General features: G+C 64.8%; 1 protein-coding gene and 1 long non-coding RNA gene across 2 annotated transcripts; both read left to right on the forward strand.

The window, feature by feature from the left end:
• Positions 1 to 14,770: 14,770 nt before the first annotated feature.
• On the forward strand, positions 14,771 to 16,467 carry ARC (activity regulated cytoskeleton associated protein). Its single transcript, XM_032873456.1, has one exon. It carries the CDS (start codon positions 14,850 to 14,852, stop codon positions 16,038 to 16,040), a length of 1,191 nt encoding a protein of 396 aa, XP_032729347.1. The 5' UTR covers positions 14,771 to 14,849; the 3' UTR covers positions 16,041 to 16,467.
• Positions 16,468 to 16,638: 171 nt separating this feature from the next.
• Positions 16,639 to 17,844, forward strand: LOC116876981. Its single transcript, XR_004384503.1, has 3 exons — positions 16,639 to 16,681; positions 16,927 to 17,037; positions 17,269 to 17,844. It is a non-coding gene; the product is annotated as an uncharacterized LOC116876981 (long non-coding RNA).
• The last annotated feature ends 611 nt before the right edge of the window (positions 17,845 to 18,455 follow it).

The following is an 18,455-nucleotide window of genomic DNA, read 5'->3' on the forward strand; positions in this document are numbered from 1 at the left end:
GAGCCCTGACCTTGGTCACACACTGAGCCCTGACTTTGGTCACACTCCGAGCCCTGACCCTGGTCACATACTGAGCCTTGATCCTGGTCACATACTGAGCCCTGATCCTGGTCACACTCTGAGCCTTGATCCTGGTCACACTCTGAGCTTTGATACTGATCACACCATGAGACCTGACCCTGCTCACACTCTGAGCCCTGACTGTGGTCACAGGCTAATCCCTGAAGGAGGTCACAGGCTGAGCTCTCACCCTGGCCCACGCATTTTCTCAGCTCCTAAAGAGGACAAGACCAGGGAGCCTGGAGCCCCTGTTTGTGTTTTAACCTCTAGAAGCCAAGAGCCTGTGCTGACCTCCTGCTTCCTCCCCACGTGTGACTCAGTGCTCTCCCTGGCCGAAACACTCCCCTGCTCCGCCTCTGTCACAACTCCAGCTGAGTGTGGTTCCAGGTCCTCTGGGCGACAGCAGCAGTTCCGGGTGTGGGGGCAGACGAGCGGTCATGGAGCTGACTCACTGAAGAGCCGGGGGAGGCGTCCGTGTCAGAGCCGGCTCTCCGGCTCCCCACGCAGCTCTCGGACCGCCGCTATCCAGGTGGCGGCTGGGGGAGCGAGCAGGGGTGCTTTCCCACAGAACAGCGCACGCCCAGGTCACACAGTGAGCAGGGGCCCGCCGGGGAGCAGAGACCCCTCTGTGCTGGCTTCCACCCTCGGTGGCTCTGGGTATTGGGGGCCTAGTGGACACCTGCCCTGCCTTTCCCCCCACCTTGGACTCTGGCCCTTCCCTGTCACTAGCTGGAGTCAGTGGCCTCTTGCTGCAGAAGTCAGAAGGCTGGGGGTCCCACGGTGGGGGTGAGCTAGAGAGCCAGCCGGAGGGCCCCTGCAGGGGCAGGGGACTCCTTTCTCTCAGCAGGGCCTGGCCCCTGCTCACTGGGACATGGCTCCCACCTGAAGAGGCCTGGAGGTGGGCGCTGGCTGAGCCCAGGGGCTGAGGGAATGCGGAAAAGAGCCTGAGAAAATTTCTCAGAGGGGACACTGGGAAGGCAAGAGAGCCCTGTGGCAGGCGAAAGGTCAGCCTCCTGGACGGGGTGGGACCAGCGTCCAGGAGGGGGTGGGGCAACATCAGGGAGAAGCCCAGATCCCTCTTGAAGTGGTCCTTCTCTGCCTCCCTCCCTTTCCTCCCTATCACAGCAGCTGCGCAGTCTGACCAACAACTAGTGGGCAGCGGAGTCTCCTGCCAGCAGCCGCGCACGTGAACTCAGGAGCAGATACTCCCGGGCCCATCCCTGCGGTGATGCTGGCAGCCCGCCTCGCAGGGGCTCAGCAGAGCCCTGCGGGAGCCCAGGCCCCCCGAGTTCCTGCCCCGCGGATGCCAACAGAGACAAAAATGACGGCTGCTTGAAGCCGCTGAGCTCAGGGCAGCTCGCGGTGCAGCCGACGAAGTAGTGCTCCCATCCCCTGGGCCCGCCCAGACCCCTTCTTTTGGGAGGCACCCCCGCCCAGCTGCTGCAAGTGCTGGCTGGGAACAATTCACAAGGCCCCTTCCTTTGGAGAACTGCCCTTGTCGGGGAGGGGCCCCCTCTCAGAGGGGAGGCCACTGACCCGGCGTGGGATGGACGGTGGGCCGCTGGGCTCCAGGGAGCCACATGCACCCTTCGGAACTCTGTGGGTGGAGTGGGCTGTGTGCAAGCCCACTCTGAGCTCTGACCTCTCCCCCCGCCCCACACACCGTTCTGCCTCTGCAGAGAGCACCCCCTTCATTGAACCGTGGGACAGACGTCCCCACATTAGGTCCTGGTTCTAAGAAGCTGACTGGAGGCCACGGCCACCCGCAGCCATTTCAAGAGGTTGGCCCTTGGTGTCCAGGCCCAGGGTGACAAAAGGGGCCCCGCCTCTGGAGTGCAGTTGAGGGACAGCTCTTCCTGCCCTGATCACTGCCGTGCACACGGCCAGGTCTGTTCTACCCAGAGCCCGGCAGAACGCCCCCTCACAGGGGAGTAGGGGACAGGGGGCATCCAGCCAGGCCCTGACCGGAGAAAACTTGGCCAACATGCTCAAAGGCCCCGGTTCAGCCTCCTTTTCCTGCTGGGTGGGCCAGGCCTTTCTGGGGAGGGGCGCAGAGAGGGCAAGAGAGTGAGCCTGGGGAGCTGGAGGCGGGTGCGTTGTCTCCCAAACTGGATTGCGGCTGGGTGCCAGGGCTCAGGGACATCTCTGCGGTGATTCAGCAAATAACCACCCCCAGCGGCCCCTGTGCCGGCAGCCTCCCTGCATAGGGAATGCAGATGCCAGCAGGCTGAGCCTACCATTCTGGGTGCTAGAGCTGGTATGGGGGAGCAGGGAAGCACTGTGGGAGTGGTTTCAGGTCAGGCAGAAGGATGTTTGGGCTGATGGGGCTCTGCCCACCTGGAGGCACCTGCTGGGCCTCAGTCCTTCTCCCTGTGAGGCGGCCGGGGTGGTCCCTGACCAGCGTGGCCCTCCTGCAATCCCCGTTCTTGCATGCCTGCCCTCCCCAGGACTGAGCCATCTGAACCCTCAGCATCCCCACCACGGGTGAGAGCCACTTGTGAACAAGCCAGATGCCCCCAGAGCAGGTGTGGTGAGTCACGGGTGTGCCACCCCAACACCCTGTATGCCCAAAGTGAGTCACCACTACGGAGGTGCTGAATACAACAGGTGAGTATATGGACGGGACCCACGAAGGAGAGTCAGTGGAGAGTCAGCCTGTGACTGAGGGCAGGGCAGAAGAGCTTTTGTTCCCCGTGAACCTGACCTCCAAGGTCTGGGGCTCCCTGCGGAGCCTCCTGACCCTTGTCTGGATGGAGGGGAAGGGACAGAGGCACTCAGACTCACACAGTCGCTCCTGCTCAGACACGTTTACCATCCACCCACTCCTTAGTAGCTGCTCCGGGCTCTGTCCCTAGGACCCCAGAAGAGCAGGTGTTCCTCCTCTGGTCCCTAGAGCCCCGATGCACACTGTGAGAGCCCCCTGTGGGCTGTGCCCCAGAGGTCTGCATGTATCGGACTCTGTGGGGACTGTGGTTTGGTCTTAACCATCTTGCACCTCGAAGCTTGGATAGCTGGGCAGAAACTGGGTGAAGGTCCTGCTAGATGGAAGAATGGAAGGCGAGGTGGGAGACGGAAGGATGGAAGGAGGATGTGGGAAGGATCAACTATGCTTGTGGTGTTCCTAGTTACATAGAGGATAAGGATAGCCAAAATGCAGATGAACTATTGGGTTATCAGGAGCATTGGTGATGACCATGGTCATGGTGATGATGATGGTGAGGATGGTCATGGTAGTGATGGTGTCAGTAAAGGTGTGATGGCAATGAGGATGGTGTTACTGACAGTAATGATCTTGGGAGAGGTAACCATAATTGTGATGACAATGACATCATCATGATAAGAAGGATGTGGCCATAACGTGGAGGGTTTATTAGTGATCATGATGATGTTATTATCGTAGTAACAGTGATGATCTTGATGATGGTGATGATGGTGGTGATGGTGATGGTGGTGGTGGTGATGGTGGTGATGGTGTTGAGGGTGATGAGGACAATGGTGGTGGTTATGGTGATGGTGGTGGTGATGGTGTTGAGGGTGATGAGGACGATGGTGGTGGTGATGGGGATGGTAATGGTGCTGATGATGGTGCTGGTGGTGCTGGTGTTGAGGATGATGAGGACAATGGTGATGGTGACGGTGATGGTGGTGGTGGTGTTGAGGGTGATTTGGATGATGGTGGTGGTGATGGTGATGGTGGTGGTGGTGATGAGGACGATGGTGGTGGTGATGGTGCTGATGATGGTGATGATGGTGTTGGTGATGGTGACGGTGGTGATGGTGGTGGTGATGGTGTTGAGGGTGATGAGGACGATGGTGGTGGTGACGGGGATGGTGATGGTGATGGGGGTGGTGGTGATGGTGGTGGTGGTGGTGGTGATGGTGTTGAGGGTGATGAGGACAATGGTGGTGGTGATGGTGGTGGTGATGGTGTTGAGGGTTATGAGGACGATGGTGGTGGTGACGGGGATGGTGACGGTGCTGATGATGGTGATAATCACTGTGATAGCAATGTGATACGGTGAAGGAGATGCTGAAGGTGTTGGTGTCAGTGCTAGACCTGGTGACGACAACTGGCGTTTGGTTGTGGTGGAGGTGATGAGGATGTTGGCCAGGCGAATGCCAAGGATGGTGACAAGGATAATAATGGTGAGATCAGGCTCCGAAGCTGAGTGGATCGAAAACTTTTTCCATGATTGGCTCGGACAACTATCTACAGATTTAAGCCTTGCCCTGCCCCCCAACCTCCTGCCCCAGATGTGGGCTGGCAGGGGAAGTTACTTTCATTGTCCTCGGTTTGTCCTCAGGGAGGCTACGGCCTGGCCCTGGGCCCCTCCCCAGTGGCAGTGGGCTTTAGGGGACTGCCTTCTTACTGAGAGTGGCCTTGGGTAATGGCCACATCTGCTCCTACCACAGGCAGCCTGAGCCTGCGGGCCTGGACGGCTGTCCGGGTTCACTGGCAACTTGACACTGAGGTCCTTGTGGGCTTCTGTCAAGGTGTTTTATTTTTATGTAGAAAAAAGCAGTGTCCACTCAGTTCAGGGAACGTGGTCTCACCGTGCGGTGGTCAGACCGAAGTGAGGGGCTCATTTCCAGCAGGGGCATGCAGGGGGCTGGGGGCTCTGCAGGCTGCTCCTGCCATGGAAATGGGGCAGAACCCCGTAAGTCACTCAGTCGATGCCTCTGCCCCGGTGATGGTGCCACCTCGGTCATCCGTCTCTGGCCTGGGTGGCTCTGGGGGGAGCAGTGCCTAGGGAGGGAGCCCCCTGTCTGCCTTGTTCTGGGTCAGGGTGGCTGCCTCAGGCTCTTTACAGCTGAGGCTGGGGGTGTCTGACATCCTCCCTGAGGCTCCTGCTTTCCCAGGCCCTGCCCAGACCCAGGTCTGAAGGAGCCAAGACCCTGAGCCCCACCTATGGGGGACACATGAGGCCCTGGGGGGAGCCTGAGGGTTCTGGGATAGGTGGGTGAGCACCACTCAAGTGCAGGGAGACGTGGGGGTCCGGGTCCCAGCTCCCATAGGCCCTGGAGAGAGAAGTGGGGGTCCGGGTGCCGGCTCCCACCGGCCCTGGAGGGAGAAGTGGGGGTCCAGGTGCCAGCTCCCATAGGCCCTGGAGAGAGAAGTGGGGGTCCGGGTCCCGGCTCCCACTGGCCCTGGAGAGAGAAGCGGGGGTCCGGGTCCCGGCTCCCACCGGCCCTGGAGGGAGAAGTGGGGGTCCGGGTCCCAGCTCCCATAGGCCCTGGAGGGAGAAGCGGGGGTCCGGGTGCCGGCTCCCACTGGCCCTGGCAGGAGGAGGCCAAAGAGGCAGGTTGTGGAAGCTGTGGCTTTAGCTGAAGTTTTGGAAGTGAAGGGGGTGTATTCTGGGCCCTTACAGGAGTGGGTCTGGGAGCCTGCAGAAGCCTGATGGGGGCAGGGTCTGGGGGCCTGCTGGGCAGAAAGGGCCCTTTTCTTCACTTGGAGGGGCATGTGTGTGTGAGTGGATGTGGTGAGCTGAAATTACCTCTGGGGGCCCTGGGCTCTCCCCAGAACCCCAGGTTTGGAGGTGGCAGCGGTGACCGCCATCTGCAGGGATGGCTGAGGGGTCAGGCCAGTGGGCATCAGGCCTGGAGACGAGGGACTGAAATGCAGCAGAGGGGAGGTGGGGGTAGGAGGGATGAGGGGGGAGGAGGAGTGGCGAGGAAGGAAGAGGGGCAGTGGAGAGGGGAGGGGGGAGGCCAGAGATCGTGGTAGGTGGGTGCGCAGCTGGCAGGTGGCGCCCGGGCCCTGGATGGGCCTAGGATGTCAGTGGCTGGTGAGGCCAGAGGAGGAGAAAGAGCAGAGGGCAGGGAGCAGCCATGGGTCTGGGGGCCTGGGCTGCGGTGGGACAAGCCCTGGAGTCCAGCCTTGCGTCCATTCCCGAGCCGATGGGGCCCAGCGTCCCCTCGCCTGCAGGTAGGGGACAAGCACTGCATCCTGGGAGGACAGTTGCCCACAGGGCAGTCACGGGAGTGGGGGGACAGTCTTGCTCCAGCGGTGGTGGGTGGCGCTGACCCCCAGGAATGGGGGCTCCACCCCCTCCTCACTCTGTGGCCGCACGCAGCCCGAGCCCGCAGCCAGCCTGCCCCTGATGCCCCAGGCCTTGCTTAGAGGTCTGTCCCCAGTGCTTCCCCTGCGCCATCCCGCTCTGGCCAGGGACGAGGGGATGTGCCCTTGGATGAGTCCGTGACGTGGGAGAAGGTCAGACAGGCGGCCGGGCGCTGACAACCCTGACGCTCCACGCTGTGCATCCATTCCGCAGCAATCTTGGACCATTCCCGACTCTCGGGATACTGGAGGCCAGCCTGGAGCTTGGCCGGGGAGACAGAGGAAGGGACAGCGCCGGGTCCTGTCCAGGGATGGTGGGAGAAGCCCAGGACCCCACCCTGGACGTTCCAGCCCGGCTCTGCCATCCGCAGCGGCTTGCGGGGAGCAGACAGGTGTCCCCGAGCCAGGGGGAGGCATAGAGTAGGCCAGCTGGATGGCCGAGAGGTCCTCTCCCACCTCAGAGCACCCCCAGCCCCTCTGCACTGTGCGCCCCTGCACCAGGGCTCGCTGCCGTCCCTCCCAAACTCCCCAGTCAGCCACCTGCCCCAGACCCAGACCTTAAGACCAAGAATGCAGAATGAGCGACGTGGGTTGTGAACCCACCATCCGGATGAGCCTCTGCAGAGAGACCCCTGCCGGCTCCAGAGGCCAAGGCCCGGAAGCTGTCAGTCCCACACTGCACACGGCACACAACAGTACACGGAAGTGCCAGGACCACTGGCTCCCTGGTCCGGTTCCCGGCACCCCAACCCCCAGCCCAGCGAGTCCGAGGTTCAGGGAGATGCTCAGTACACAGCATGATCCCCCTTCCCACGTGTTCTCTGTGTCCACCCTCTTTTCAGACAGATCTTAGAGCAGCAGACCCCCACCCCCAGGATGGGAAGGAACCCTGGTGGGCAGGACTGGCTGTGTGAGTGGCGGGGTCCACGGCAAAATGGAAACGGGGGCCTTTCATTCAAAGTTAGTATGAACTGCAGGACAGCTGTGGCAGACCGTGGCCTGGGGCCCAGAGACAGGTGATGAGGAACAGATGCCATCAAGGCAACCCTGTGGGCCTCGCAGCTGGGGGGAAAACGAGCTCACATCTGGGAGACCGGGCGGCCGTGAGGGCCAAGAACCATCACGGCTCTCGTCTGGCACCCGAGACCTGCGGCAGACAGGGAGGTCCCCACATCCATGAAGCAGGAGCGGGGGAAGACGCCCTATGTCCGCGTGGGGCAGCTGTGGGGCCAGGATGTCCCACACCTGGGACATCCATCCCAGGTCAAGACCCCAGAAGAGAGGTCTCACCCGGACAAGATGGCCAGGGCAGGGGTGACAGCTGTGAAGGGCAGGGCCCCCCCACCCTGGCCCTGGCCCCAGGGTAGGGGTGGGAGGGGCAGAAGGGACCCTGAGCTATTTCCGGCAGGGGGGCGGGGCCGGGCAGGGGTCCCTCCAGGGCGCCCCTACCCCCAGCAGGCAGAACGCGGAGCCTGTGTGCGTGGGGGAGCTCCTGGCTGCGTCACAGGGAGCTATTCTCAGCCCCGCTCCTTGTATGGCTCCGGAAGTGTGCCTGGGAGCTGGTGCTCTATGCTGGGGAGCGAGCTAAATGGAGAGGCCCAGAACAGCAGGAAAGTTGGCCGCCACCCCCTCCCTGGACGTCCTGAAGCCCCAGCTCCGGGGGAGTCCGGCCAGGGCCAGCTGGCAGCACACCCCCCATCCGGGCGGAGGGGCGGCCACGCTCGGGGGGGGGGTGTCCTGCTGCACCATCTGCTCTGAGTGTCCAGGGAGGCGGCGGGGGCGCCCTGGCTGGGGGCCCAGTGGGGCAGAGAGGTGGGGGTGGCCACGGGCTCCCACCCCCACAGGCGGGCTCCCCGACGTGCCTGCCGTGTCCTCACAGCACTCCTACCCCCGCCCCCTGCCCTGACTGCCGGCACATGGTGACCCCGCCTCTCCCGTCATTGTCATTCCCGACCCCCCTCAGGCTCTCAGAGAGGGGCCTTCTCCCACCCACAGCTCAGCTCTCCAGCAGCCTCTGCCCCCGCCCAAGCCACTGTCCTCGTGCCAGGCCAAAGACACAGGTCGGTGGCCTCAGTCCCCACCTTAGGACCTGTCCCCTCTCTAGTAACCCTCCCCTCCTGGCTCTGCCACTGGTGAGGGGCAGAACCCAGAAATCCTGTCCTCCCTGCCCTGCATGGCCCCCTGCAGCCAGCCCACCTGTGCTCGGCCACCAGCTCTCCCCACTGTCAGGGCTCCTCTGGCCACTGGCTCCGGAACCCATGGGGTGCCAGGGAAGCTGAGTGCTGGGTCTCGTCGACTCCACGGGCCCAGCACAGGCCCAGTGGGCGAGAGCATGCCTGGCTGGGACAGAAGATCAGGAAGGCACTGATGCGTGTGCGTGCGCACGCACACGCACGCACACACACACAAACCCCACAAATGCGTGTGCGCACACACACATACACGTTCACACTCATAAACCGACACAAAGAGGAAGACATCATGCTCAGGGGCTCTGAGGCAGCATGTATGAGGGACAAGGCCACAAAAGATCCAGTTAACAAATCGCTAAGAGGCTGGGAAGGCTTCCTGGAGGCGGTGACAATGGGCTCAGATTTAGACAACATGTAAAACCATGCTGAGTTTTTGGGCTTCGATTTTAAGACCAGATAGGCCTTTGTCATTGGAATCAGGGGTGATGTGCCACGGGTCAGATAGGGCATTCGTAGTGGGGTGAACAGGGCGGCCAGAGGTCCGGCCCAGTCCTCGTCACCACCTGCCACTGCCATCAGCCTCCGAGCTGCCTACGCTGAGACCCTCAGCCTCCACTCGGTGCAGTGTGCCCATGGTGTGATGAGGAGGGTGCTGGGGCCAGAGGGTCTGTGGCATCTGCTGGGGGTCACAGCACCTCGAGGCAAAGCGGGACATGGAAGCAGGGCCCCAGTGCCCGTCCAGTGCTCTGTGGATGCTCAGACCCAGCCCGAGGCACCTGCCACGCCAAGGGGACGTTTGAGACCCAGACACCATGTGGGCGCTCAGACGGCGAGCCGCGTGTGTGCAGTGTGTCCTGGCCCCCCTCCCTGTCCGGGGTTCCCACCCTGCACAGCACCTCCTGGAGCAAGGCCACTGAGATCTCCCACCCCCCGCCCTGCCGTAGTATCCCTCCTCCCCTAGTCCTGGCTCGGCTGGGAAGGGATCTGCCCTGATTCCCTGGAGGGCAAGAGCCCGAGCCTTGGCGCCCGGGCCGGACCTGCAGGAGCCCGTCATTCCAAGGGTGGTGACCCAGCTGATGGCATGCCCAGAGCCACAAGCAGCCCGGGTCCTCCTGGGCCCCGTCCTCCAGGCCGGCGTGCAGGTCAGGGCGATGTCCCTGCTTTAGGGGGCGATCTGCACCCCCTGCAGCCCACCTTGCTGAGCGCCTGCCGAGCTGGGCTTGGGAGCCGCTCTGGGTGGAATGGCTGACTCGCCCCTAGCTGAGTAGAGCCAAGCTTCTTTCCAGGGCAGAGCACAGATGCCCAGAAGGCGCAGGAATGAGAGAACTTACCCACCGTTGCCCAGGGTGCAGACTGAGCCTATAGGGCCTCCGGGAGCCTGCCGGCCTTGCCCCCCACACAGTGCCCTGGCTCTGGCCCCCTCGCCATGGAGCCTGGACACGTCCCTAGCTCTCTCCAGGGCTGTTTCCCTCTTCCGTCCTGGCTGAGGGCAGCAGTGAGGGTGGTCTCCAGCGCCTGGGGTGTGACCTCCTGGCCCTGGGGGAGTGGGGACGCCAGCAGGGCACAGGGAGTAGCTGGCTCGGGGCCCTCTGTGCCGGCCTCATCGGAAAAATACAAACTTTCCTCGGAGCTCGGGGTGGGGGGAGGCGCCGAGGCAGGAGGCAGGAAGGAGGGAGGGGGAGAGGGTCTGGTGTGTGGGGGCCCAGAACGAACAGGCTGCCTGTTCCAGGGACAGGACGCGGCACACACACCCTGCCAAGCCGGAGACAAGAGGAAGTTTGGCGGGGGGACTGGAAAGAAGATGTTTCCTCTGCTCTGGGCGCTCATTCGGAGCCCCCCCAGCCAGACACCTCTGCCTCCCCTGGGCCCCCCCGGCCCGTGCTCAGCCCCCATCTCAGGTCTCTCGGGCATGCGTGGCGCATGCGCCTGACGGGGCTCCTGCCGCCGCTGCCCACCCCCCACCACCCCGGCCTCAGCATCCCGGGCTCTCTCAGAGGCCACCTGGCTGCTGCAGGTGCTCGGGCAGGTGTGGCCGGGGGACCCCGCCTCTCACTTGCCAGCTGAACAGCCCGGGGCAGGGCCCCCCACCTCTTGGAACCTCTGTGAAAACAGGGTGAGAGTGTCTCCTTGAGAAGGAAACGATGCCCTTGTCGCTCCCGCTCTCCTGGCGTCCCCATTTCTCTGTCCCTCTGCCCACCTGTTCTACCTTCCTCTCTGCCTTGGGCCGGGTCTCACCTCTGCCACCCTGTGGCCCAGGCCCTGGCCCTGTCTCTGCCTCCCCAGGCCTCCTCTGTGGCCCGCCTCCTCAGGGCCCAGCTCCCCTAAGGGTAGCACCCAGAGGACAGAGAGGCAGGCCAGGCGGGCAGGGCAGGGTGCCCAGGTGTCCCCCCACCCTCCCCGCTCCCGGGCAGCCGTCCCCAGCCCTCAGCGCGGACACAGCAAGCAAGGAGCAAAGCAGACCCCTCCTGAGGAGAAGCAGGGGAGGGAGCTGGGCCTGCAGAGGGCCCCCGGGGAATCTGGGGCGGTCCTCATCCTTCCCTCCCACCTTACTGGAGTGAGGCCACAGGACCCAGGAGGGACCCACAGGTGGCAGGCCAGGACCACAGGTCGGGGCCAAGCTGGGCAGGCAGGGCCCCGGTGAGTAGCAGGCAGATCCCAGCGGTCCAGCTCCTACTGCACAAGGACAGGGTCCTGGAGCCAGTACAGCAGTGGCCCTGGTAGGGGAGGAGGCAGGGGACAGTGAGCTGGAGGGAGCTCTGACCGCCCCTGCCAACCCCCTTGCCCCCACGGAGCTGGGGCTCATACCCTGGGCTCTAAGGGCTGCTGACTGCGGACTGCCTGGAGAGTTCCTGGCAACTAGCTGGGGGGGAGGCCCCGGGTAGGTAGGGGGACCCAGAAAGTCCCAGGGCTATGAGTCCTCAGGCCTGGGTGAGCAGTACCCCCCAGCCCCCTCACCCAGGGAGCCAGGCAGTGGGACAGGGGGCCTGCCGTCAGGGGCCCCAGGGGCAGGTGGAAGCCAGGCAGGAAAGGACCAAAGGACCGGGCCACAGAGCCGCTAGTGCCAGCAGGAGGCTTGTCCTCGGAGGAGGGTGCAGTGGGGGCATGATTCCCTGAAGCTGTGCATCTGGGAGGGAGACTTCCTCTCCAAATAGGCCTCTTAGCCCCACAGACCAGCACCTGGGGTCTGGAAGCCCAGAACCCTCGAACCAGAAGATTGGAACCCCAAAGGGGCCTGAATGGGGGGGGGCGTTGCTGCCTGGAGCCTAGCATCGGGCAGACCTCCCCTGTGGTCGCTCTGGCCTGCCTTCCCTGCCAACAGCCCCCTCCTTCTAAGGCCATCCAAGGAGCACCTGACCAGCTCTGCTCCGAGGCTCCCCACCCCTGCACTGCTTCCCCTCCCTCTCCCTCTCCCCCACTGCAGCCCTGAACTGCCCTCCTCTGGGTGAGGCCGGGGGCTGGAGGCCCACGCTCTGCACCTTCACCCCTGCCTGCCAAGAAAAGGGGCGGTGGAGCAGGGCGGGATAGACGCCCCCCTTCCCCAGCGGTGGGGAGCCAGGCTGACCTCCTCTCCGAGGCAGCAGAACAGAGCCCGAGGCCCAGTGCGGGGGTTGCTGAGGGTTTCCGGGGTGATAATTGGGCAGCGATGAAGTGTTCTGAGCAGAGGCTGACTCCTGTCACCTGTGATGGCCAGCACCGCGAAGCCTCCCCCCAGGTCCTGCCGGCTCTCCGTGTGACCCACCAGCATCCCCCTTCCGCTGGACCCCACTTCCTCAGGTCTGCAGCGGGCTGCTCCAGCCCCCGGAGAGGGGGCACCGAGGGGTCAGAGTCTGAGGTCCTTTCCAAAACCCGGGTCCCCCCAAAAAGGGGAGTCTCGCCCACCCCCAGCATCTCTAGCGCTGAGCTGCTTTCCTGGGTCTGCTCAACCCCTCCGGCCCTCTAGGTCCCAGCCGGGCACCCCACTCCAGGAAGCCCTAGCCGTTGCCCGCATGGGTCTGGTGGAGCGGAGGCTGGAGGTCACCCCGGCCAGGGGCTGCCCAGCTGCTCAGGGGACTTGGGCCTGAGTGTCATCCTCAGGGGTCACGCGGTCTTTGTAAGCTGCTGGTCATTCGGGTGAAGGCTCTCTGGCATTCCCACCGCCTTCACATGCCTTTACACTCCCGCACACACCTGCACACACCTGCACATGCCTACCACACACGTGCACTTGAGGGCCATAACTGCCCAGCTGGCTTATACGGCGTCTTCCCCGACAATGGCCCTGAGACCCAAGCCTGAGCTCACCCCAGACGTGGACACACACTCAAGGCTCCCTGCAGGCCCTAAGGTGACCAGCCAGCCACACCGTGGGCCTGGCTACAGGCCACGCCCCACAGACACCGCACACAGGAATGCAGCCAGGGCTGGGCAGATCTGGGGTTCCTGTTCTCGCAGCTTCTCTGCCTGGCTCCCCCTCCCTCCTCCACGCTGCCCCTCCACCCTCCCTTTCAGCCCACCCACTTGCCTTTAATTAGAAATGCCAGGAGAGCGATTTTGGGCAAGTTTTTGCCAGAAAGACATTTCCCCCCAGCTAGGGGTGGAAGCTTGGAGGGGGAAAGAGACAGATTGGCTCTGGGGTAGGGAGGAGGGTTTCCAGGAGAGCAGGGAGAAGGGGCCTGGAGGAGGGGCAGCAAGTGGGGATCCCAGAGTGTGTGAGTCAGACAGAGGGGGGCTGGACATGGATCGGGGGACTGGTGAGGGGGTATGAGTGTGTCTGGAGGATGGCTGGGTGGGGGGGTATGAGTGTGTCTAGGGGATGGGTGGGGGGGGGGAGTGTGTCTAGGGCATGGGTGGGGGGTATGAGAGGAGTATGCAGTGTGTGTCTGAGAGGGAGAGTGGGAAAGCGGCAGCAGGGCTGGGGGATTTGACTCACTGGTGAGCCCCCGGCTCTGGGCAGTGTGTGTTACCCGTGCCCGCATAAAATCGGAGGACCTGGGACCCATAACCCTCCATCCTGGGGTAACCCAGAAAGGATGACCCTCCCCCACCACTGTTGCCAGGGAGGCAGAAGGGGCCTCCCTCCCGAGGGAATCTCGGCTTCCGGAGCCCCATTCCTTATATGGTGTTCTGCTTTTCTCTGCCTCTCCTGACTGCATAAGGCTGCCAGCACCCCTTCCGTCCGCCACCGCCTCCTCCTTCTCCTCCTTCCTTCCCCCTCCACCCTCCCCCTCCCCCGCTTCACCTTCCTTCCCCTCCTTCCCCTTCTCCTTTCTTCCCCTCCTCCTCCTTCTCCGTCTTTCCTCCTCCTCCCTTCCTTCTCCTCCTTCCCCTCCTCCCCCCAGCCCTCTTCCATCCTCTCAGAAGTCAGAGCTTCTGACCAGGATCCCTCTGTGGCCTGGAAGGTTCAGGTACCAGGACCCCTTCATCCCCTCCACATCCCTTCCCCCACCCCGACACCCCAGCTGGCAGGGAGCAGGTTCCAGATTTCTCTGGAGGCACTACATGGAGAAGTCCTGGGCCTCACCAAAGCTGTGAGAGTGGGGGCCCCAGGCAGTCCTGTCCAGCGATTGCCACACTGGTGTCACATCCACACCACTGCCAGGGGCCCAGCGGGGCCGAGCCAAGGCCTGAGTGCTCGTGCCCCTCACACACAGGAGGGAGGACCAGCCCAGTGCCCAGACTTGAGAGACCCCAGGGCAGGGGTGGGCAGGAGCTAGAGGCCACACCTGGGAACCCACACCGGACTCTGGGGCGTGCTTGCCCTTGTCCACTACAGGAAAGCTCCTCGCAGCCTTCAGTTCCAGGGAAGGAGGGTCTGGATGGCTGTCCGGGGGGGTCGCCAGGGCTCATCCGTGGCGGGATTTCCGGCCACGCCGGACTGGGGGACGGGGCACGGGCACTGAGGCCCCGGGAGCGCGGAGTCGAGCACCACCCCGCCCCCTAGAAAGGACGGAGACTGGAGAGGAGGGGGCCCACCCCGAGACCCAGGGGGAGGGAGGGGCTTCCTCCTAACCTTTGGGTGGGTGGGGGCAGCTCAGTACCCGCTCCAGGCCCCCGCGGAATCACACCTGCGCCCCCCCCCACCTCCGCCGGTCGCGGGCAGGGGGTTGTCGCTGGGGCCCGGCACCGTCCCTCGCCCCGCAGGCTGAATGAGCCGGGGAGGGGGCGTCTGCAGCCCGCAGGCGGATTAGTCACCGGGCCGCTGGCGCGTGCGGGGGGGCGGGTCCTCCCGGGGCGCCGGGCGCGCGGGCGGGCGCGGGGGGCGGGGCGCGCGGGGCGGGGAGCCCGGCGGGGACCAATGGGAGCGGGGGCTCGGCGAGGGGCCGCCCACGGCCGTGCGGCCGCATAAAGGGCCGGCGGCGGCTGCAGGGCGCAGAGCTCGGCGCCGCGGCTCCCCGCTCCTCGCCGCCTCCCCGCGCTCTCCCGCGTTCCGACGCCGCCGCCGCAGCCGCCGCAGCGCCGGGACCGAAGGGACCCTCTCGGCTGCACCGCACCGCCGGCCCAGCAGGACACCGCAGTCCGCACCTCGCGCCAGTCCGACCGCCGCGGCCGCCTGCGCACCGATGGAGCTGGACCACAGGACGAGCGGCGGCCTCCACGCCTACCCGGGGCCGCGGGGCGGGCCGGCGGCCAAGCCCAACGTGATCCTGCAGATCGGTAAGTGCCGGGCCGAGATGCTGGAGCACGTGCGGAGGACCCACCGGCACCTGCTGACCGAGGTGTCCAAGCAGGTGGAGCGGGAGCTGAAGGGGCTGCACCGGTCGGTGGGGAAGCTGGAGAGCAACCTGGACGGCTACGTGCCCACCGGCGACTCGCAGCGCTGGAGGAAGTCCATCAAGGCCTGCCTGTGTCGCTGCCAGGAGACCATCGCCAACCTGGAGCGCTGGGTCAAGCGGGAGATGCACGTGTGGCGGGAGGTCTTCTACCGGCTGGAGAAGTGGGCCGACCGCCTGGAGTCCATGGGCGGCAAGTACCCGGTGGGGAATGAGCCGGGTCGCCACACAGTCTCGGTGGGCGTAGGGGGTCCAGAGGGCTACTGCCAGGAGGCGGACGGCTACGACTACCCGGTCAGCCCCTACGCCATCACCCCTCCGCCAGCTGCTGGGGAGCTGCCGGGACAGGACCCTGGGGAGGCCCAGCAGTACCCGCCCTGGGGGAGCAGTGAGGACGGGCAGCCGAGCCCCGGCGTGGACACGCAGATCTTCGAGGACCCGAGGGAGTTCCTCAGCCACCTGGAGGAGTACCTGCGCCAGGTGGGCGGCTCGGAGGAGTACTGGCTGTCGCAGATCCAGAACCACATGAACGGGCCGGCCAAGAAGTGGTGGGAGTTCAAGCAGGGCTCGGTGAAGAACTGGGTGGAGTTCAAGAAAGAGTTCCTGCAGTACAGCGAGGGCACGCTGTCCCGGGAGGCCATCCAGCGGGAGCTGGACCTGCCGCAGAAGCAGGGGGAGCCGCTGGACCAGTTCCTGTGGCGCAAGCGGGACCTGTACCAGACGCTGTACGTGGACGCAGAGGAGGAGGAGATCATCCAGTACGTGGTGGGCACCCTGCAGCCCAAGCTCAAACGCTTCCTGCGCCACCCGCTGCCCAAGACCCTGGAGCAGCTGATCCAGCGAGGCCGGGAAGTGCAGGACGACCTGGAGCAGGGGGCCGAGCCCGCCGGCACCCCTGTCCCCACCGAGGACGAGCCCGACGCCCTCACACCGGCCCTCACCAGCGAGTCCGTGGCCAGTGACCGGACCCAGCCCGAGTAGAGGCCAGCTCAGGCCCCAGCCTGCCCACCGCACCCCACCTGTGGCCTTCGCCAGCCAGGACTGTTGAGCTGGGCTGACCCCTGCACGGGGGAGCCCCTCTTCCTCACCCGGCTGGGCACCCGACATCAGCCTGCCAGCCTGACTCCCACAGACACATGTCGTCCAGCTGTGGGCAGCATCCCCCAAGCAGCAAAGGGCCCCCGCCCCGTCACCTGCCTTCTGTCTATCTTTCCTGGCCTCCGATGCCCCCACCCCACTCCCTGCACACTCTCTGGCCACCACAGGATCTCCCAGCCTCGTTCTTCTGCTCACCCCCACCGCCCGGACCCCCTGGGCACTCAGAAATCAAGTGTGCAGATGGCCTAGGCCAGTGAGCGCCAAGCCCAAGGGGCAGCCCCGAGCAGAAGCTGAAACAGCACCAGCGCCGCCTCCCCCCCGGGGCAGTTGCCGCGCTGCCGGCGGCTGGCACTCTTGCCGCCGCCCAGGGCAGCCGGCCAGCCTCCGGCAGTGTCGAGCCTCGCTCCTGCTGGCGGGAAGCCAGAGCCTCCGGAGCGTCCGGCGGCGGCAGCGGCAGTGGCAGCAGCAGCAGCAGCGGCCCCGCAGCTGCAGACCTGGCGTCCTGGTGCCTCCTGGCTCCTCAGGTGAGCCCCAGCCCCGAGGCACCCCCACGAGGAGGCACTGTAGGGTAGGGAAGGGCCTGGCCCCGGGGGATGGGGATCCCCAGCAGGTCAGCTGTGGGGATGGGGTGGGGGGCTGCAGCGTGGAGTGGTGGGAACAGAGCAGAGACCCCAGGGATCTGGGAGGAGGGCCGGGGTGGGCGGCGGCGAGGTGGAAAGGCGGAGCCTGTGCTCACAGGACCCTGTGCTTTCTCTCTCCTTGGCACCAGTGATCCAGCCCAGCCTGGAAAAGGATCGCCTGGGCTCCAGGACTCACTGCAGAGGGTCCCACAGGGCCTGAGTCCTCAAACTCCGCTGAGGAGCCAGGAGAGTGACGACAGGTACAGTGGGCCCCCTCTCTCCCACGGAGAGTCCCTGCCCCGCCACTCCCCTGCCCCAGGATCCCAGGCCCAGCGCCCCCCCAACCCAGTGCTCTGGGCACTGAGAGGCAGCCCACAGTGGGGGCTTGGCCCTGGGGGAGCAGCAGCCCCAAAACATCCACCCCCAGCCCTCCTGTGCAGCCCCTCCCAGCCTGCGGCCTGTGTCCCTGACAGCCTGTGTCTTTCTTCCAGGTCTTAAGGCTCCTACAGAGCCTTCGCTGCTGAGCCTGGTGCGGTCCCTCCTCCTCCCCCCCGCAAGCTGCCTGCACACAAGGAGGAGACCCTGAGGTCAGCAGAGGCGCCGCAGAGAGGGCGGGCCCGGCAGAGAGCTGGTGATGAAGACAGGCCAGCATGAGGGCCAGGGCCTGCCCTGCTGGCCACCAGCCTGCCCGCCCCCATGGCCGCTGTGGCTGGAGTTGGGATCTGCTACTGCAGGGCCTGTCTCACTCCAGCCCCGGAAGCCCTGCCCATGGCACGGCGGCCACCCTCTCCTGCCAGAGCTTTCCAGGAGCTCTGAGGCTGAGGCCACAGCCCCAGCCCCTGCCTGCAGCCCCGGGCCCCACCGCAGGAGATCTCAGAAGCCCTGCACCCGGGGTTTAAGCAGGCTCTCTGCCAGGCCCCACCACTGCCGGGGCCCAGACCCCCAGCTCTGCCGGCACCAACGTCCTGGTGCTGGGCGGCCACTCATGTCTGCAGGCCAAGCAGGCCCTGGCTGGGGGTTCTCCTTTCTGTCTAGCCGGTGGGGGTTTCCAGATTTAGGAGAATGATGGCTGCAGGTGACTGTCAGCCCCTCCATCCCGCACCTCTGCCAGCGCCCCCCCGCCCAGATTTTATTTTTGTGCATAAGCCATAACCCATTCTCACAGGCTGGCAGAGGCTGCAGGGAGGCCCTGGGGTCCTCAAGAGTGTGTGTGGCCAGTTCCCCCCCTCCCACACCCAGCGGGTCAGGCCTTGAATGTCGGGCCGGGCCACGTGTACCTCATCACCTTACCTGAAGACAGACTCTTTTGTAAGATTTTGTTAATAAAACAATGAAACTTCTCCGTGCATGCTGTTGTTTCTCTGCCAGGTTCGGTTGACTGGCATGGAGCTGCGGAGGGAGGCGGCTCGGGGAGGTGCGTTCCTGGAAGCCCCATGAGCGCAGACTGAAGGGTCTTTGGGGACGGAGGGAGCACAGCCCGCCACCCCGCAGGCCAGTTGGTCAGGGTTCTGGATCCCCAGGGTAGTAGGGCTGAGGGACTCCCCTTGTGGAAGCCAAAGACCTGTGGCCTCCAGGCCTGAGGCAGGCAGTGGTGGAGAGACCTGGAGACCTCCTCCTGGCTAAGCCGAGGACTGGGCCCCAACAACCTGTGCACCCTGCCTGCTGGGGCATGGGCTGT

Source organism: Lontra canadensis, unplaced genomic scaffold (genome assembly GCF_010015895.1).
Source record: "Lontra canadensis isolate GAN:19392208 unplaced genomic scaffold, GSC_riverotter_1.0 scaffold49, whole genome shotgun sequence".
In the NCBI taxonomy this organism is placed as follows: domain Eukaryota; kingdom Metazoa; phylum Chordata; class Mammalia; order Carnivora; family Mustelidae; genus Lontra; species Lontra canadensis.